The sequence below is a fragment of the Rhinolophus sinicus genome, linkage group LG04 (assembly GCF_036562045.2).
Source record: "Rhinolophus sinicus isolate RSC01 linkage group LG04, ASM3656204v1, whole genome shotgun sequence".
In the NCBI taxonomy this organism is placed as follows: domain Eukaryota; kingdom Metazoa; phylum Chordata; class Mammalia; order Chiroptera; family Rhinolophidae; genus Rhinolophus; species Rhinolophus sinicus.
The window spans coordinates 180340140-180361107 of record NC_133754.1 but is presented as its reverse complement, the minus strand read 5'-3'; the positions used below and the strand labels follow the sequence as shown (position 1 = coordinate 180361107).

Below are 20968 nucleotides of genomic sequence, written 5' to 3'. Positions count from 1 at the left end.
AATAAAGTCCTGTTCCCCTTCCCCAATAAAATCTTTTAAAAAAGAAAAAAAAATTACAGGTATCAACATCCCCTTTGCCACCCCCCCCCATTATCTTACTGCCTTCCAGAAGTTGTGAAATTATGGGGTAGGTATGCCCATTTTCAACTTTACTGAGTCTGCACATATTGTCTCTCAAGACAGCTATACTAATTTAAACTCTACCAGCAGTTTCTAAATTACCATTTTCAACCATATCTTCACTAATATTTGATACTGTCAGACATTAAAAATTTTTAACAATTTAATGTGAAAAATTTGGAGTCATTTATATCAACCCAGGATCACATAGCTAAAGAGCCTTTGCAAAATAGAACTTTACCCACACACCCTTCCTTTACATTATTATAGAAAGTTAAGGATAATCAAACCTACATGGCAGCATGTACTAAGAACGATCAGTCCTGTATGAAACCAAATGCCCACAAAAGTACCACATAGTGTCTGGGAAATAATTTCCTCTCCTCTAAAAAATGTAAGATGAAAAAGTTCCAATTCAACCCAGCATACATAATACTATTTGCAAAATTTTAAAAGTGGATGTTTTATTCCCGGGGGGTGGGGGGAATCTAACTCTTACAAATTGACTCATTCATTGATGTACTCAGCAAATATTTACTGAGTATCTATTATGTGCCAGCCACTATTCCAGCACAGTGGTGAAGACCAAGTCCCTACTCTCACAGAGGTGACATTCTAATTAGGAGACAAAGATTAAAATACTAAATAAATATGCAAATAATACTAGACAGATAGATGCTACAAATAAAGGGACAGAGGACAAAAAAATGACAAAAGGGGCAGTGTAAGGACACAGATGTACCAGGCAAAAAACTATTTCAGCACCACCATTTGTTTTGTAAAATACTCTTTTGCTACAATGGTTTTCCATTATTGCTATTATTTTAGAGGGAAAGAAATCTCACAGGAGATGTGACAGGTGCTTTACAAACAGGTACAAATTTCAAGTCACACATGTTCTGAAAAAAAAAATGTTAAGAGTGATTTGTCAGTGAGAAGTCTGATGCCAAAATGAAATTGAACTGCAAAAATTTTAAATGGAATTTCAAGAAAATGGCTTATCAACCCTCCAACGCTATAATCTGCACGTTTACTTTCCGTCATGTATGAAAAGAAGATAATGGCAATAGGGAAATATATCTGAAGAGGTGAGATCCTGCGATTTTTCACTTAAGGGCAAAAAATTCTTTAAAAGGGCCGGCCCAGTGGCTCAGGCGGTTAGAGCTCCATGATCCTAACTCCAAAGGCTGCCAGTTCGATTCCCACATGGGCCAGTGGGCTCTCAACCACAAGGCTGCCAGATCGACTTCCTTCCACAAGGCATGGTGGGCTGCACCCACTGCAACTAGCAACGGGAACTGGACCTGGAGCTGAATTGTGCCCTCCACAACTAAAACTGAAAGGACAACAACTTAAAGCTGAACGGCACCCTCCACAACTGAGATTGAAAGAACAACAACTTGACTTGGAAAAAAGTCCTGGAAGTACACACTGTTCCCCAATAAAATCCTGTTCCCCTTCCCCAATAAAAAAAAAAATCTTTAAAAACCACACTATCTGCATGATTTAAAGAAAACCAGCACACACTAAAATATCCTGTCACAGGCTTACTCAAGAGCTTGGAGGGCTTCAATCACTTGGAACTAGGAGGTGCCTTAACATGTAAATTTTGGAGCCAAGGTATTCACTTTCCTTTCTTGCTCAGATTATTTTGCTGATTCCCCAATACCCTGAATTCCACAGTACCCTGTGGTCTATTCTATCTTTCCAAACTATTACTCTGCTCTCAGCCAAATCTTTCTTTTACCTCCCTGATTACAAAATTCCCTCTTTCATATACACTTATCCTATCTGCTTGTCTTCTTTCTCATATAATGATTCAAATATTCTTCTAGGCAGACTTATAGATTTCAAAAAACTTATTTCTCCTTCAGGAGTTTTTAATCTTTTTGTGCCATGGATCTCTTTGGTAGTCTCGTAAAGCCTACACACCCCTTCTCAGATTGCTTTTAAATGCATAATTAAATACATGAGACTAAAAAGGAAACCAACTATACTGAACTATTAGCAAAACAATTTTAAAAACACTGCTCTAGTGTTATATGTGCAGCTTTCACATCGCAGTAAATAAGATCTAACAGTGGGTCTAACGATATCATAAATTTGAAAAAAATTATAAGCATAAATGATAGTTTGAGAAACCTGCAAAACTGTAAACATGATACAATTATATCTGTAATTCTTATTGGTAACAAAGTCACAGGCATTGCTAATTCTACTGTGGTTTGTTGCCTACATTCATAATTGAAGAATATAATAAATTAACAGTTATCGCATAATAAAAATAAAGATGTGATTTTATCCCCATTCTAGTTCAAGGACCCTCCCCTCCACCCCCAGTTCTACCACCAACCGGTGAATCCCAGGTTAAAAACCCTTCTTAGTTCAAAGCCTTGCTCAAACTGATTTTTCTCACAAATTTTAAATTAAAAACACTGAGTCCTCCTTTGACCTAGTCCTTATCTGAATGCTTCCCTGTTTTTGCTCAGATTTATACACAAAAGCCTGTTTATTTCTATGATTTGCCTAGCCAGCACCCATTTAAATTTTGCCAGTCAATAAAAGGTGAGATTGAAGGAAAGGCGATAAACGCAACCAACAGAACCTCACTTCCAGACCTTCAAGTGGAAAGATACTAAGTATAGTGTGTGCCTGTCGTAGGTGAGCTGCCCCCTAGACCCGTGAGTCTAGCTTGTCAAGAGTCCCCAACGCACGACACCTTCACCAGGGGCTCAAGACCCCCTTCTTGCCTCCTATACTGTTTCCCACCTGCCTCGCATCCGGCTCACACCCGAAGCCGCCGGCGGTCCACCCCATCCCCCACGCGTCCCTCCCTCTTGTCCGCTTCAGGCAGCCCAGGCCCCAGCGCGCCGCCACACCTCTCCCCTCCGCCAAACTGTGACTCCGCCTACCCCCACTTTCCCCGACACTGGAGAGCCAGGGGTCAGCTGGAGCCGGCGGCCCGGCCGTCAGGCGCAGGCTGCGGCCCTAGGCCGGAGCAGCCGGGTCGCCAGACATGGAGCCCTGCACTCGGCGCGGGTTAAATGGGGACGCGCACTCACCAAGAGGATCATGCGGTGGAAGGAACCGAGGTCTCCGCCGGACCGCCACTCGGCCTCGGAACGGTCGCTCTCGCCGCGAACTGCCACCGCCGTTGCTGCCGCCGCCGCCACCACTCGTTAGTTTGGCTTCCCTGCGTCCTGCGGTGGCGCTGCCGCCACGCCATGGCGCGTGCGCGACGCCGCGGGGACCCCTGGGACTGGTAGTTCGGGCAGGCAGCCAGCAGGGCCCTTTCCGCTTTTGCGGGCCAAGTCGGCTACCGGCATGAGCGGACCCTCGCTTTCACTTGCCCAGGAGAGAGAGAGAGAGACACAGACACAGACACAGACACACACACACACACACACACACACACACACACACACACACACACACCCCTCCTTTTTTCTAATTGCCCTTAGTGGTATCTGGACTTTCACTTTTAAACCTGATTTCCCACTTCATTTTATCTAATTTTATTTATTGTAAACATGACCAGTTTTTAAGTTTGACAGTTTAACAAAGTTTTTTTTTTTTTTTTTTTACAAAAACAATTCAGATATTCAAATGTCTAGTTAACAGTCCTAGAAACCTTAGAATTGGAAGACACTTTAAAGGTCATTAGTCCAACTCCAGCCCGGGCAGGAATTCCCTCTTGTACATTCCAGCCAGATGGTCATCCAACTTGTATTTCAACAGTTCAAATTTCAGGGAACTCACTACCTTAAGGCTGCCTACTTCATTGTTGGACAGCTCTAAATGTTAAAGTTCTGCCACCTGCTGAACTGAGATCTGCTTCCCTTTCACTTTCTTCCACTGCTAGTAGTTATGCTGCCTGAAGCAATACATGGAAATGTTTTCCACTTGACAGCCTTTCAAAAAATTGAAAACACTGCTTTTATCATCCAACACTGAGAGTCTCCAGGCAAAAAAGAAAAAAAAAAACACACTTTTCCAACTGTTTCAAATGTGAATCAGCTCCGACTTCGATCCATTTTGTCATCCTCCTTGATGTATTATCTTTAAACACTGTCAAAATTTGCTTCACATTTATTGCTTTGTTTCATTACCACAACAACATTCTATGATAAGCTGGTCAGGTATTTTTGCTACCATATGCCATTAAACTGATTCAAGAATTCAATTTGATCAAAGATTATTTATCAGCTGTTCTAAAGCATCGCCCAAAGCACCAGGGGAATGAGAAAGGTTAACAGGATATGGTTTATGTGGTGAAAGGATAGCTTGTACAGATTAAGGATTAATAATACACTAAGGTACAAAATGCTACGAGATTCCCTGAAAAGGGCTTCAACAAGTTGAGAGGCTGTGACCTTAAGAAGGTGACACTTGGGAGTTACTGGATGGCTGGATTTCAAGAAGGGAAACGGCATGTGAGGATTGCTAGCTTAAGCAAAATGAACGCATAAAAGAACACATTCAGTTTGCTGGCACACACAGGCCAGGGAGGAGGGGAAAGTACCCCAAAAGTTGGAAAAAGTTCTTGAGGGTCCTGAAGAAACCGCACTGTACGTGGTTAAGTAAAAAGAGCACTGGGATCGTCAATTAGGTGTTCTGAGCCCTATTCTGTCACCTACAAATGAAGAGCTTGAATTAGATCAGCAGTTTTCAATTTTTTTCCACTCAGCACATCCAAGGAATACAACCCCACACAGAACAATGGATGACTACAACAGTAATTCTTGAGGAATATGAATATTTATTATTAACACCTTTTACACACGGGAAAAAGAATTCAAGAAGTGAAAAGATGACTCAAAATCGATCAACAGGCACAGAACCCCATTTTAGTCACCACTGTCTCTCTGGAACCTGGCATACAACCTAAGACAAAATGTTAGGTAGAAGTTAGAAAATGGAGAAGGAGGAGGGGTTGGAGAGGGGTCCATAGTGCTTACAGAAAAAGCTCATAAATAACTTTGATTAACTGCCTCCAGCCACCATATCTGTTTTCACCAGGGATGACAAGAGGTGGTCTGGAGCAAGATAAGAATGTGAATTGACAGACCTCTACCCATCTTAGGAGATCACACCCTCCTGTGGAAGAGTATGCACCACCTTTTCCCACCAAATCAATATGTAACTCCCTTACCCCACCCGGCAACTATGTAAGTTCTCAGGGACGTGGGGACTGGAGCCTATGGCTCTCTCTCCCACCTCAGCGAGGCCAATTCTCTTCACTGAGAACGGATCATTAATAAACCCTGCTTGCATATTAATCAGCTTGCTGACCTTTGATTCTTCACTGCGTCGGCAAGAACCCAGCCTCCTGCAACAGTAATACCTTTAAAAAAAAAAAAAAATGAATGGAATGAATAAAATGAACCCTGGCCAAAGAAAGCTCTTCTCTTTCAGAATACCACTCGGCCTTTCCTAACATACATTTTATATGGTCACAAAACTCATACTGGATCTTGATTAGAGCTAAGTTCAGACTCCCAGCTCCATATTCTCCCTTAGACTACTCTGACACAGAATCAGAGTAGTGACAAACTCAGAAGTTGTTTTTTAAAAAACATTCTCTTTCCTTCTATTTGTGCACAGGCAGTCTTAGAGGTAAGTAAGCCAAGAAAGCAGATGCTATGGCAAGTGACTTCAGGGGACTTTGGCAAGTATTTCTTGACAAAAATATTTTATCCTCAAGTTTGTGAAAGGCCGGAAAATGTCATAATTAGTGATAGATATACTGAATCACAGATGTTAGAGCTGAGTCTCAGATCATCGAGTCCAACATCCTCAATCATTTGAATTTGCAAGCTGTTCCTCAAGAAATCCTAATTAAAAAGTACATACCCCTGGGAAAAGTAACACTTTAAGGTATTGTGTATGTATAATTAGGAAAGAAATATGACAGTTAAGTGGGAGCAAACCATACCAGAAAGAAAAACAGAGCCATATCCATAAAGAAGTAAAGATTAGGAAGACCGACAGCAAGACAAAAGGGAAGAAGACACAAGGACTTCAGCTATGAAACAGATTTGGCACACAGCTTAGGAAATGACTTTGAAGTGGCAATACACACTTGGCTGTGGAAAGCCACAGCCAGTGAAAAGATCAATCTTAGTGTCTCAACTGAAAGAGTGGAATAAACTATAACTTGGTGATAAGTAACTACAGCAGTAACATGAGTAGAAAATACAGCAGATAATTCATAATTTTACTATGAATGAACGCTGAGGCTGTATTTTCAACTGTAAAACTGAGATGTCACCAACCCTATCTATTCCTTCTAGTTGTTATGAGGATAAAATCAGAGGATGCAGGGCAAAGCTTTGTTTAGCACAAAGCAAAACACAAATGTTAGCTGTTCTACTATGATATAGTTCAAACTCAAATGGCAGGCAAACATTTAAAACATTCAATGCAAAGGCTAACTTAGACATTTTTCATTCACTACGTTTCTTTTCTAAAATGTATGTTCAAACAGGTAATACAGGAATTCGTTCTTGTTCTTGAAAAAAAATGTGTACAAGAAAGTCACAGTTCCTCTGGATTCCTATCGAGTTCCACCCAGAGGGAGCCACTCTTGTCAATTTGATAAGTATCTGTCCAGATTTTGGAGAGGGGGGTGTAATACAAATAGGATCATATTGTATATAGTTTTGTGTTCTGTAACTTGTTTTCATTTAATAATAAATCCTGGGGTATCTTTCCATATCAATACATAAAAATCTACCTCATTGTTTTGAACCTTTGCACTGTATTTCCATAGTATAATCTACTATTGGTTATTTAGCATCCTGTATCGATGGACTTTTAGGTTGAACTCATTAGGTTGAACAAAAAAATGTGAATTAACTATGCTGTTTTTGGTTTTTTTTTTAACTTTTATTTATTTGTGTTTTTCCAGGACCCATCAGCTCCAAGTCAAGTACTTGTTTCAATCTAGTTGCAGAGGGCGGAGGGCACAGCTCACAGTGGCCCACGTGGGGATCAAACCCGCAACCCTGTTAACACGTTGCATACGGCGGGGTTTAAATCCCTCATACCCCTCTGTTCCAGCAGGTTTTTAAAAGAAACTACTTTAAAATGCACTCTTCTCTTTAAAGCGTAAATGCTTCTATGTCATTTATTATTTTTGTATGGAATTTTTTAGGATTTACTCACCTATGATGTTAGTAATCCCTCCTGGTGTGATACTGCAGAAAGCAGCTTCCTTTGTGCAGTGGGACACGGCAAAAATTGCATATATACCGAGTTTCACTTCTCACTTTTTTTTTTTTTATTGGGGAAGGGGAACAGGACTTTATTGGGGAACACTGTGTACTTCCAGGCGTTTTTTTTTTTTTTTCCAAGTCAAGTTGTCCTTTCAATCTTAGTTGTGGAGGGTGCCGTTCAGCTTCAAGTTGTTGTTCTTTCAGTCTTAGTTGTGAAGGGCACAGCTCAGCTCCAGGTCCAGTTACCGTTGCTAGTTGCAGGGGGCACAGCCCACCACCCCCTGCGGGAGTCGAACCGGCAACCTTGTGGTTGAGAGGATGTGCTCCAACCAACTGAGCCATCTGGGAGCTCAGCGGCAGCTCAGCTCAAGGTGCCGTGTTCAATTTTAGTTGCAGGGGGAAGAGCCCACCATCCCTTGCGGGACTCGAGGAGTTGAACTGGCGACCTTGTGGTTGAGAGCCCACTGGCCCATGTGGGAATCGAGCCGACAGCCTTCGGAGTTAGGAGCATGGAGTTCTAACCGCCTGAGCCACCGGGCCAGCCCCACTTCTCACTTTTTTTGATGCACACACTTTACACACCTGTGTGTGATATTTTTTCTTTCCTCTTCCCACTATGGGCTCCAGATGATGCGTGGCCAAATCTCCCGAGAGCCTGGCCGGATTGTCTTCCTTGGGGGCCCGCTGCGTAGGCACTTTCACAGCTGGTTCCCTATCGCCACTCGTCTCACCTCCCTGTCTTGGCCTCTCACTGCTCTCTGCCCAATCTTTTGAAATTCTCGTTATCCGTCCTTAACGCATGGCTCAGAAAAAACAAAGATTCTCGTGATCCGTACGCAACGTGTTAAGAGCACTGCGCACTAACCAACTGAGCTTACTGGCCACCCCAACTATGCTGTTTATTTAATGGGAAAAATTTTTTGAAGCTCTGGGAATCTGTAAACAAACAAAAAAGTCCAGAAAAGACATGCATAGAAGCTATCTTATGCACAGAAGCAGAAAGTATTCCCTCATAAAATCTTTTGTGCACTTTGAAATAATCCAATTGAAAAGTAAAGGACAAGACTCCAGTTATAAGATATAGTCTCAATCCATGTTCTGGGCCTTTAGTTGTCCTGTACTGGCCCCAACTGGCAGGCTCAGAAATAGTAGCACTCAGAGGTCAACTTACTATGAAGTCAACGGAACTTAGAATTTAGGGCCCCTCACTTGCCTGGGGACCCTTCCAAGACCAGAGCAATGTATTTACATAGTCATATGGTTTTGTAACCTTTGTCAAGACATTTAAAATTATTGTCTAAGTTGAGGACAACAGATAAAAGTCTATAACTTGAGAATGCTGAAAATGAGGAAAGTGACTCCTGTAGAACGGTCATAAATCATGCAACTCACACTTCTGCCCAATAAAATCTATAAATCTTATTTTTCTACCAATACCGTGTTTCCCCCAAAATAAGACCTAGCTGGACAATCAGCTCTCATGCGTCTTTTGGAGCAAAAATTAATATAAGACTTATATTAATTTTATTATAAGACTCTTATTTTCGGGGAAACAGAGTACCAGGGATGTCCAGACTGACAGGAGATGTAATATTAATCAACATAAGACTTGGTGTATTACCTGTATTTGAATTTAATCCATGACTAATTATAATGTATCAAATATCTGTAATGGAATCATCTTACATATTTTTCACTGACAATCGTTTTTGTTCTCTTGTATTAATTTTAGTTCTAAGTTCTTCAAGTTTTTTCAACTTGATAAGTTCCTAATAGATTTTTTTTAAATAACAAGAAAATGTAGATAAAAAAGTAACATGCAATTTACTCTGACAAACATAGGTAACAACAATAATTTTAATGGCTGTATATTTCATCATAATTTGTCATTTTCATCGTAATTTGTCATTTCAAAATGGAAATTGTTTATTTCTGATAACAAAGTTTTAAAATGCTAAGTTCACGTAAATTAAAAGAATTTCTAGTATAGAGAAATATAGAAATTCGACATTTTAAAGCTTATTTTAAAATATGCAGTATAGTATCAGTGTTGAGTAATCTGCTTTTCCTCTTCATATACAACAGGTTTGTTTTGCTAACTTAATAGGCTAATTCCAAAATTTACGTGAAAATGCAAAATGCCAAGGATAGCCAAAGACACTAGTGAAGAAGGAGCAATGTGGTAGGACTTGTTCTACTGGACCTCAAGATTTATTATATAGCTATAGTAATTAAGATAGATGCTAACAAATATACTAATATGAAAAATGGTGCTGGGACAATTGGGCATCCATGTGGAAAAAATTAATTTGACTGACACTATATACAACTCACGTATATACAAAATCAATTCCTGGTGAATTATACAGATCTAAAAAAGACAGGTAGGGCTGGGCCAGTGGCTCAGGCGGTTGGAGCTCCGTGCTCCTAACTCTGAAGGCTGCCGGTTCAATTCCCACATGGGACAGTGGGCTCTCAACCACAAGGTTGCTGGTTCAACTCCTCGAATCCTACAAGGGATGGTGGGCTGTGCCCCCTGCAACTAGCAACTGGCAACTGGACCTGGAGCTGAGCTGCGCCCTCCACAACTAAGATTGAAAGGACAACAACCTGACTTGGAAAAGTCCCGGAAGTACACACTGTTCCCCAATAAAGTCCTGTTCCCCTTCCCCAGTAAAATCTTAAAAAAAAAAAAAAAAGGGGGGGTGGGGGGTGGGAGATGAGGGTAAGGGGGATCGAATATATGGTGATGGAAGGAGAACTGACTCTGGGTGATGAACACACAATGGGATTTATAGATGATGTAATACAGAATTGTACACCTGAAATCTATGTAATTTTACTAACAATTGTCACCTCAATAAATTAAAAAAAAAAAAAGACGGGTAAAACTTAGCTACTAAATTTTTAGTAGATAATTGAGAAGAATATCTTCTTGATCTCAGGATAAGGAAAGGCTTCTTAAGACAAAAACACAAGCATAAAAGGAAAAAATTGATGTTTTGTTTGTCAAAATGTCTGCCTACCAAAAAAGCATTAATTCTATAACTTGATTTTGGTGATGGTTACATGAATCGATACATAAAACTGTATAGAACTATATATAAAAACATACATGTACACAAATGCAGGTTTAAAAAATGATGAAACTGAATAAGGTGCGTAGTCTAGTTAAAAGTAAAGTACCAATGTCAATCTCCTAGTTTTTCCAGCTATGTTAAGATGTCACCATTGGAGGACATTGAGTGAAACATACATGGAATTCTACTACTTTTGCAACTTTCTGTGAGTCTGTACTACTTTCAAAACCAAAGGTTAAAAATAGAACAGTAAGGAAATAAAAACACTTGCCACAGAGTGGGGAAAGGTACTTGCAACACATATAACTGAAAAATGACTAATATCTAGAATATAAGTAATTACAAAATAAAAAACTCAACAATGAAATGGGCAACTTCAGAAAAGAAGAAATCAAAACGACCAGTAAAAATATGAAAAGGTAAAAAAAAATATGAAAAGGTACACACAACTTCGATTGTGATCAAGAAGATTAAAATATAAAACACAATGAGATGTCATTACACATGCCCCAGATTGTCAAATAAAAAGTTTGTTATCAAGTGTTGACAATGTTGTCAACCCCAGGAACTCTCTCACACTTCTGGTGAGAGTGTATACTTTCATAACCACTTTGGTAAGCAGTTTGCCATGATCTGTTATAGTTGAAGATATTTAAACCTTTTGATCCATCAATTCTAATCCTGGTCATATACCCTAGGGAAATTCATACATGTGTGTACAAAGATTCATCTAAGAGAGTTCAAAGCAGCGTGGTTCATGACAGCCAAAATCTATACATATCCTAAAATGTGATATATTCTAATACTATACAGAAGTAAAATATGAATTAGAGCTACACATTAACAATAAGGATAAAACTTAAAAACAATGTTGAGTGAAAGAAGCCAGACACAAAATATATACTCTTCTAATTCCATTCGTACATCAAGTTAAAAAAAACAGGTGAAACTTGGGTGGCCGGTTTGCTCAGTGGTTAGAGCGCTGCGCATAACACCAAGGTCGTTGGTTGGATTCCCACATGGACCAGTGAGAAACGACCTGACTTGGAGCTGAGCTGCATCCCCCACAACTAGATTGAAAACGACGACTTGACATGGAGCTTATGGCTCCTGGAAAAACACACTGTTCTCCAATATTACCCAATAAAAATAAAAATTTAAAAAAACAGGTGAAACTAAACCATCATTTTGAGGAAGTATATCTAGGTGGTAAAATTCAAAAGACTATCATGATAAAGAAAAGTAACTTTTTTTTTTTTTTTTTTAAATGAAAGAGGGGATACTGATCAGTTAGGGGTAAAAATGAGGACTTCCGGGTCCTGACAACATTCTGTTTCTTTGCTTGGATACTGAATACCTGAGGATTCACTTTATGATTATTTGTTAAATTGTACATTTATATTTTATGTACTTTTCTGTATTCACATTGTAATGTATACTAAAAAGGTTTAAAATATGTAAAACATCCAGCACATAGTAAATACTCAATTGAGAGTAGCCACCATTGACATAAAAACAAAGGCAGCTGATTTATGACAATCTCTAAGAAATATAGCTAACTGGAGAAAAGAGCAGAACGATGTATGTAGTATGCTAAATCACTGATTTTTAAACAGGGATATACATATACACACACTGTATATCAATAAAACATCTCTAGAAGGCTACACAAGAAAGTGGTGACAGTGGTTACCTTTATCAGTATAGAGGAACAAGGCTAGGGACTGAGTGACAAGCACTTATTTTCATTGTATATTGTACCTTTGAATTTTATACCATGTACATATATGTCCTATTTTAAAAACTTAGGTTTAATATATATATATAATATTATCACTCAAATTCTGTAGAGGTAGCTCTTTATTCTTCAAAGGAAAATTTCAGAGAGAAAAATTAAAACTAACTTTTATGTATAAAATTAAAAATACTTTACAACTAATCAAATACCTTAAACATAACAACAGCCTTGTGAGGAGGCAGAATTATAACCATTTTACAGATGAGTAAAATGGAGCCATTTTATAGCCTCAGAGATTAAGTGACTTGCCCCAAAGTGATAGAACTGAAACTCATAGTTTTTATGCTTCCAAACCCCATGGTCTTTTCTCTCTATCACACTACCTGACATAGCACATCCTCCTAAATAACATCCACGAAAAAAATATGTGAACAAAAAATGCCTTGTTACTTTTCATTTGTGTCAGGAAAGGGAGGTGATGGTTCTCTATTAATGATAAAATCCTCTTTTAAGAAGTGAAGACAAAGAAGTAAACTTATTGCATAGCACTTTACACTTTCAAAAGTACAAAAAAAATTACATGATTTATACCTAGTACTGCTCCCAGATCAAGTGTTCGGGAGATACTTTTGTTTAACTCCAATGTTGTTTAAAGAAGATCGAGGAATTATTCCAGTTCTTTAGTAAAAAAGGGATCTATGTGGCCAAATGCTTTTAAAAGCATTTTCAAAAATCTTTGTCAAATTCAACATCACCACCAAACTTGTTTCTCATTGAAAGAAATCTTGAAAACTGACTCTCAAGAGGCGATTTTCTTGACGAGCTTCTGAAATTTCTTTTCATTGTATGTTTACATGATTAATAATATTACCAATATTGCACAACTTTCCAAATACTTTCACATATAGTATCTCATTTGATCCTTGCAAGAAGCCACTAAGACAGGTAGGACAGAAATTCCTGACATTCAGTTGACAAAGAAACTGAGGCTCTGGGAGGTTGATTTTTTCCCCCAAGGTCATGTGCCCTATCTCTTAATTGAATATTCTCTCCAACAAAGCACATGGAAAAATCTCAATTATCAGGGTCTAAACAGTCAACTCGTCAATTACATAGGCCTCCTCCTTTCCCTTTCTGCCTTTAATGCCCTTTCAGAAAAGATTTAGTCGCTAAATGACATCCAATCCTAATCAGTCCTAACTCTGCTTAGCTTTCTGAGATCAGATGGGAAATAGAAATCTATTTTCTTACCCATAGGAGCACAAGTGAAACAACCAGGTTTAAATTATTGGATAAAATCTGTATTTGTCTACAACCCATTATCAAAATATTTGCAAACTATGTAACTACTCTATATTCTAAGACAAAAAGTCTTATAAACCAAAGCTCGGGATGACAGCCTAGACGATAGAAAAACCAAACTGTCAAGGCTCAAATCCTGGCTCCCTATCTTCTCAGGTGTGATATCTCCTGGGCAAGTTTCTTTACCTCTTGGGACTTCAGATTCCTGAGCTTTAAAATAGGGACTAAAAAATGGTTTCATAAGGATTAAAAAAGAATGCACATAAAACATTTGGCTTAGTGTATAGCACTTACTTAAATATTGATAACCTGGCACTGATACTACTATAGGCATTTAACATTCAGCAAACTAGATTTATCTAAGCACTTTGCTATTCAATCCATAAATGATCACACTTTGGAATATACTATAACATATATCTAATATATTGGTTTTAAAAAGATACTACAATCACCAATATACTCAATTCTCTTCAGAAGTTGGCCAGATATCACTTTTCTAAATCTTAGAAAAGGGAGAGTTACAAAAGGTTACTCCTTCAATCAAGGGTGAGGCTGAAACTGGAGCTTTGTTTTTAATGGAAGTGAATTGTGATATACACAGGAAATTGGCTTGAATTGATATGAAGCTGTAATGTGGCCGAATGGTGATTTCTACCTTGATAATGGACTGATGCAATCTAAAGAAGGGTCAGTGTTACTACAGTATTATAAGCCCTGTTGAAAGGATTGGATGATGCAACTTTTATAGTACAAATGGAGTCAACTCTGAGTCACCAGTATAACCTTTGAAGAGCACTAAAGCAGAGGAAAATTCTTGAGTACCGACTCCTATACTCAGCATCTTAGTGAACTATATGTTAGATGTTTCAATGTTATTTGGACACAGTATTGCCCATACAGATGAATCTCAAAAATACATTTAGCAGGAAAAATGCTGGGGTCATCAGTTCCTGACTATGACAATGTCTCATACATTTTCTGTAAGCATCTCAAAATATTTTGTTATCAGGCCTTTGGGCCGTCCATAGTAGGTCCTCTAAAACCATTTGCATGAATTAATTTTAAAAAATTGTTAAGAGCATTCACTATGGAGTCATGCTGACTTATCAATCTTAACTCCATCCCCTAGCAGCTCTATGATTTTAAACTAGTTAATCTCTTTGTGTCAAAGTTTTCATCTGGAAAATGGGAAATGCCAAACATTGAACTGTAAGGACTAAATGACACAGGAAACATAGAACAATGTTTGTTTGGCACATAGTAAACCTGAAGTAAATAGTAGCCTCTATTATTTTTTGCTACAGGATTGTTATACAAGAGTAAGGCATTATCAAGAAGTCCTTGTGTATCAAATGTGTTTAAGTACAGACAAAAAGAGTGAAGGTTGAAAGGTATCAAGAATAAAGGATGAGGAAAAGCCTTGTAAATGATAACCTGAGCCAGAAAGGGAAACGATGGACGGGGTGGGGAAGCAAGGGGTAGCACACTAGAAAAATAATACATCCCAGGGTGGGAGCGACGGTAAGTTCGGGACAGGGTTCCCACAGTGGGGAGGGCACGCAGGGCTAGGAGACAATTACTTTGGCCAGGCCTATCCTGTGACTTACCATGAGGCAGGGCAATGTGGAGAGGCCTGGTATAGACAAAAATAGCTGGGCAGGGGCGACACTCTGGGTAGGAACTATGATTCGCAGCCGGGTGGTACCCAGACCAAGGCCCCGGCTCGAGGGCTGCGGGCCGGTTAACTGCAAGCGGCCCTGAGGCTCGGACAGCCTAGTACGGGTAGTTGCTATGAAGGGCAGAGAAATTTGTTCTTAGGTGATCACAGCATCTACGCTGTGACCTGCCTGCCTGGGGTGGGATGGAGCCCGGAGGAGGAAGAGTCACTTCCCCCCTGGGCATGGGGGACGGAAGAGGGGCATACGGGGAGTACAGAAGCAAAGGGTTCAAGTCCCATCGCCTCGAGGTAACCAGGCGCGACAGACCGGCTCCGGTCCCAAAAGCCCAGCGTAGAGGCGGGACCTCCGTGGTTACCGGCGGAAGCGGCCCCCAGGTGAGAGGTTGCACGGGGGACGGACAGCTACTGAACCAATGGAGCCAGCTCACGGGGCGGATGTGGCCTCCTATTGGTGGTTGTTGGAGCGACTAGCAGCCAATGAGTTCGCCAGAGGGGCGTAGCCGTGACGTTCGTTGCGGAGGAGGCCGCTTCGAATCCGCGGCGGCCAGCTTGGTGGCCTGGACCAATCAGTGGCCTCCAACTAGCAGAGTCTTGGCCAATCGGCGGCTTCCACGACGGGGCTGGTGGGGAGGCTATATAAACGGAGTCGGGGCCGCGCGGTTATTCCTGGATAAGACATCACAGACACCGACTTTGAGAAATTCGTGAGTGTGAGAGGTAAGCTCCGCGGCCTGCCTTTCTGGATCTGCCCTTCCTCTAGTCCACTGTACCTCCTGACCCTGGGCTTTGTCTCCCTCAGGTTGGTAATCTCGGCGTGTTCCCGTGCTTCGGCCTGTGACTAGATTGCTTGCAACGACCTGCCTGCTGACTGGCTGACGGCACCGGCAAGATGAAGCTGTCCCTGGTGGCTGCGGTGCTGCTGCTGCTCCGCGCGGCGCGGGCCGAGGAGGAGGACAAGAAAGAGGACGTGGGCACGGTGGTCGGCATCGACTTGGGAACCACCTACTCCTGGTAAGGGGGGTTTGTGGAAAGTGGGGGAGTGGGGCGTGGCTTCCTGGCTGCCGTGATGATCGCGGTGCTGATCTCTTCCGTTCGTTTTCTCCGCCAGCGTCGGCGTGTTCAAGAACGGCCGCGTGGAGATCATCGCCAACGATCAGGGTAACCGCATCACGCCGTCTTATGTGGCTTTCACACCTGAAGGGGAGCGTCTGATAGGCGATGCAGCCAAGAACCAGCTCACCTCCAACCCTGAGAATACGGTCTTCGATGCCAAGCGGCTCATCGGGCGCACATGGAACGACCCATCTGTGCAGCAGGACATCAAGTTCTTGCCTTTCAAGGTTTGACCGGGGTTTTTCACCGGATAGAAAGTGTGTGGTGGTGGTGGGAGTATTTGAGACGTCCTGAAGAATAGTATTGAGTTAACAAAAAAGGATACAGACGTGGTATATGTAATAATTTTTACTTAATTTGGTATGTTACAAAACTTACTAAAGTTGGCAAAGAACCTTCACAGGGAACTACTCCTGTCCACAGTAGTTTAAGATTAAGAGAAGTATTTCTGGTCAATATTGAGCTCCAAGGGATCAAAGTAAACCAAACTATGGGGGAGGAAGTGGCTCTCAGATAATCCTTTTTTTTTTAATTTGAAATGTCACTGCTTTTGGGTCTGCAAATAATAACCATTCTTTAAAATAGGTTGTTGAAAAGAAAACTAAACCATACATTCAAGTTGACATTGGAGGTGGGCAAACAAAGACATTTGCTCCTGAAGAAATTTCTGCCATGGTTCTCACTAAAATGAAGGAAACTGCTGAGGCTTATTTGGGAAAGAAGGTAAGTATTTCTAGAACGATGTTAAGTAATTTTATTACTGTTCTTGATCATGTTGTATAGATACTTTTATCATTTTAATAATTTGAATCTGAATGGCATCCACATATGTTAGTTTTAATTCCTTGTGTGCTTTACTGTAGGCCAAAGAAAGTACTAGGGACTCTTAATGGGTTATCACTTCATGCTTGCAAATCCCTGGGTATACAATTACATGTATTATGCCCATTTTACAAATAAATTGGCTTAGAAACTAAAGTGATGGTTTGTAATTTAAATAAGGGTTGAACCACGTGACAAGATACACTTAATTCCCTTTTGTAATCATTTTAGGTTACCCATGCAGTTGTTACTGTACCAGCTTATTTCAATGATGCCCAACGCCAGGCAACCAAAGATGCTGGAACTATTGCCGGATTGAATGTTATGAGGATCATCAATGAGCCGTAAGTGTTAAATTCAAAGATATGGCATATTTGCTAATTAGGGAAAATATAATCTTAACAAAACTTTCTTATTCTCCTAACAGTACAGCAGCTGCTATTGCTTATGGCCTAGATAAGAGGGAAGGGGAAAAGAACATCCTGGTGTTTGACTTGGGTGGTGGAACCTTCGATGTGTCTCTTCTCACCATTGATAATGGTGTCTTTGAAGTCGTGGCCACTAATGGAGATACTCATCTGGGTGGAGAAGACTTTGACCAGCGTGTCATGGAACACTTCATCAAGCTCTACAAAAAGAAGACTGGCAAAGATGTTAGGAAAGACAACAGAGCTGTGCAGAAACTCCGTCGTGAGGTAGAAAAGGCCAAACGGGCCCTGTCTGCTCAACATCAAGCAAGAATAGAAATTGAGTCCTTCTATGAAGGAGAAGACTTCTCTGAGACCCTGACTCGGGCCAAATTTGAAGAGCTAAACATGGTATGTTCCTTGTTTGTTGCTTTGCTAGTAAGATGTAATTAGACTGTTTTGGATAGTACATTTAGGTATCTAGACAATATCTGGGTAAACAAAATTATGTCTCTTACTCTAGGACCTGTTCCGTTCTACCATGAAGCCTGTGCAGAAAGTGCTGGAAGATTCTGACTTGAAGAAGTCTGATATTGATGAAATTGTTCTTGTTGGTGGCTCTACTCGAATCCCAAAGATCCAACAACTGGTTAAAGAGTTCTTCAATGGCAAGGAGCCATCCCGTGGCATAAACCCTGATGAGGCTGTAGCATATGGGGCTGCTGTCCAGGCTGGTGTACTCTCTGGTGATCAAGATACAGGTAGGTCATTGTCCCAAGCACCTTCTACAGTGCTTCAGCAGCTTGATGGGAGGAGTATAATTAGCTGTTGCTTTAGAAAGCAGTAGAATATGAGCAACAAGGTCACACAGCTAATAAAGGGTACAGTGAGGACAAGACTTGGCACAGTTTCAAGATCCTGAGCAACTATATTTAATTCATTGCTTCTAAAATGATTTCACATAGAACCTAACCAAATAGCAAGATGGAGAAGATAAAGTTGTACTATTCCTGGGACACTGCTTGTTAGTGCTCCTATGACTCTTTAATTAGAACTTACCTCTGTGTTATTACCTTTGCAGGTGATCTGGTACTGCTTGATGTATGTCCCCTTACACTTGGTATTGAAACTGTGGGAGGTGTCATGACCAAACTGATTCCAAGGAACACTGTGGTGCCCACCAAGAAGTCGCAGATCTTTTCTACAGCTTCTGATAATCAACCAACTGTTACAATCAAAGTTTATGAAGGTAATTGCTTACATTTGTCAATACCATAGTACATGTTTAAAGAGCGTGACTTCTTAATATACTATGTGGAAGAGACTAGAGAAAGAAATATCTGCTGTTTTCAGGTGGGAGGAGGTCCCTAAATTTGACTAGTATTAAGTTTGGTAGAGTTAGCAGTAAAATCCAGCTCTTACCTAGCTATCTAGCATTCTTTCCCATTAAAAATTTCTGAGCTGGCTCTAGAATATGAGAACAAGAAAAGGGTGCATAATGACATAAAGTAGATGAAATTCAATTAAAAGTTAGTAACTTAACTCACTGTTAGTACCATTTGTTGCTCCTTAACAGCCCCATGACCCCCTTCTAGCTCGATAGAGTGCCCTGGCCACTGCAGGCTCTAACAGACTGAAATGCAGGATTCCAGATACACTAATGTCTGTCAGTAACAACTAACAAGATTTTTGTGCGTAACTTCTAGGTGAACGACCCCTTACGAAAGACAATCACCTTCTGGGAACTTTTGATCTGACTGGAATTCCTCCTGCTCCCCGTGGGGTCCCACAGATCGAAGTCACCTTTGAGATAGATGTGAATGGCATTCTTCGAGTGACGGCTGAAGACAAAGGTACAGGCAACAAAAATAAGATCACAATTACAAATGACCAAAATCGCCTGACACCAGAAGAAATTGAAAGGATGGTTAATGATGCAGAGAAGTTTGCTGAGGAAGACAAAAAGCTTAAGGAGCGCATTGATACGAGAAATGAATTGGAAAGTTATGCCTATTCTCTAAAGAATCAGATTGGAGATAAAGAAAAGCTGGGAGGTAAACTTTCCTCTGAAGATAAGGAGACTATGGAAAAAGCCGTAGAGGAAAAGATTGAGTGGTTGGAAAGTCACCAAGATGCTGACATTGAAGACTTCAAAGCTAAAAAGAAGGAACTAGAAGAAATTGTTCAGCCAATTATCAGCAAACTCTATGGAAGTGCAGGCCCTCCCCCAACTGGTGATGAGGAATCAGCAGAAAAAGACGAGTTGTAGACACTGCTCTGCTAGTGCTGTACTATTGTAAATACTGGACTCAGGAACTTTCGTTAGGAGAAAATTAAGAGAACTTAAGTCTCGAATGTAATTGGAATCTTCACCTTGGAGTGGAGTTGAAAATGCTACAGCCCAAGTGGCCGTTTACTGCTTTTCATTAGCAGTTGCTCACGTCTTGGGGTGGGGGGAGAGGAGTAATTGACTATCTTAAAATGTGGGTAAAAAAACTGGGTCAGGGCGTGTGTTCACTATGGAAATGTTCTATTTAACAATTGGGTCATGTGCATCTGGTGTAGGAACTTTATTTTCTACCATAAATGACACCAATAAATGTTTGTTATTTACACCGGTCTAATTTTTGTGCTAAGCTTTCTAATTAGGGCAGTGATTTCTTTTAAGTTTAGATTCTCATGGAGGGAGTGGGGAGTTGAAGTAAGGAAACATGTTTATTCAGTACCTTCAGGGAACTTGCCTAACTTTAAGAAAAGGGGTGGGAGGTTCACCCATATACTCATTAAGGCAAGGGCCATTTCCCAGTGTACAAGAGTGGAGTTTTCTTGAACATTTGAAGTTTCCTATTTCCCCTTATCTTCCTAAAACTTTCTGCTGCCTTTTTATTACTGATACTGGATAGCTGCTGGATTTGATAGGTGTATCATTGATGTTCACTTTAGACACTTGGATTCAATTCATAATTTCAGGACGTAAAGGTTGTATTTTGAACCTCAGCTATGTCAGAATCCCCATCTCTGAAATTTCTCATTAGTGGTACTGGAGTGGGATCTAGGATGGTGACTTTGAAACTACATTAAGCCCCATTGCAATTGTGGATCAAAGGCAGTCATATCAAGAGGTTCAAGATTACTTGGAGTGGCTTCCTGAGAAAGGGTAGGTCTAGGTGTTTAAGTAGTATAATCAATAAAGGGCAGTCTCCCTGGTGCTAACATGAAATCCAGTACTACCCACGAATAGCTATTTTTCAGGTTAGCAACCAACTGAAAGGTTAATTTGTTAACTGGCAGAACTGGGACCTGACAGCATGACGTTTACCCTAAAACTGGGACCTCTGCTGCAATGCTCAGAAGCACTTGGACCCGCCTGGAGTGTAATTCTTGGTCTTCAGGCCAAGTTCATTACAAACAAAATCACTTGCAGTGCTGCATGCAATTGGTTCAGGGGGTAGTTGGGAAAGACAAGGGTCAGTCTTCCCTGTCCCTAA

At 40.6% G+C, this 20968-nt stretch overlaps 2 protein-coding genes and 1 long non-coding RNA gene across 20 annotated transcripts in view; 1 reads left to right on the top strand and 2 right to left on the bottom strand.

The window, feature by feature from the left end:
* The window catches only part of GAPVD1 (GTPase activating protein and VPS9 domains 1), a 61316-nt gene extending 57992 nt beyond the window's left edge, over positions 1 to 3324 (bottom strand). For 8 of the 18 annotated variants that reach the window (XR_012495940.1, XR_012495939.1, XM_019728576.2 and 5 more), the window contains exon 1: positions 3183 to 3324. The gene's annotated coding sequence lies outside the window, so the exon portion shown is untranslated. The remainder of the gene's footprint in view (positions 1 to 3182) is intronic. The other 10 variants (XM_019728574.2, XM_019728577.2, XM_019728578.2 and 7 more) reach the window with 3 other exon arrangements.
* Positions 3325 to 4859: 1535 nt separating this feature from the next.
* LOC109446015 (uncharacterized) lies at positions 4860 to 15202 on the bottom strand. The gene is made up of 3 exons (XR_002137124.2): positions 15068 to 15202; positions 5413 to 5464; positions 4860 to 5004 (listed from the first exon to the last, which is right to left on the bottom strand). It is a non-coding gene; the product is annotated as an uncharacterized LOC109446015 (long non-coding RNA).
* A 532-nt stretch (positions 15203 to 15734) lies between these two features.
* On the top strand, positions 15735 to 20093 carry HSPA5 (heat shock protein family A (Hsp70) member 5). The gene is made up of 9 exons (XM_019728560.2): positions 15735 to 15855; positions 15938 to 16149; positions 16247 to 16478; positions 16837 to 16974; positions 17305 to 17417; positions 17501 to 17891; positions 18004 to 18241; positions 18562 to 18729; positions 19187 to 20093. Exons 2-9 carry the CDS (start codon positions 16028 to 16030, stop codon positions 19747 to 19749), a joined length of 1965 nt encoding a protein of 654 aa, XP_019584119.1. The 5' UTR covers positions 15735 to 15855; positions 15938 to 16027; the 3' UTR covers positions 19750 to 20093.
* Positions 20094 to 20968: the final 875 nt, after the last annotated feature.

Bases quoted from the DNA above. Each gene is read 5' to 3' on its own strand.
- HSPA5 (XM_019728560.2), top strand. From the start codon at position 16,028: ATGAAGCTGTCCCTGGTGGCTGCGGTGCTGCTGCTGCTCCGCGCGGCG. The intron at 16,150-16,246 runs GTAAGGGGGGTT...TTTCTCCGCCAG, and splicing joins TTGGGAACCACCTACTCCTG to CGTCGGCGTGTTCAAGAACG. The intron at 16,479-16,836 runs GTTTGACCGGGG...TCTTTAAAATAG, and splicing joins TCAAGTTCTTGCCTTTCAAG to GTTGTTGAAAAGAAAACTAA.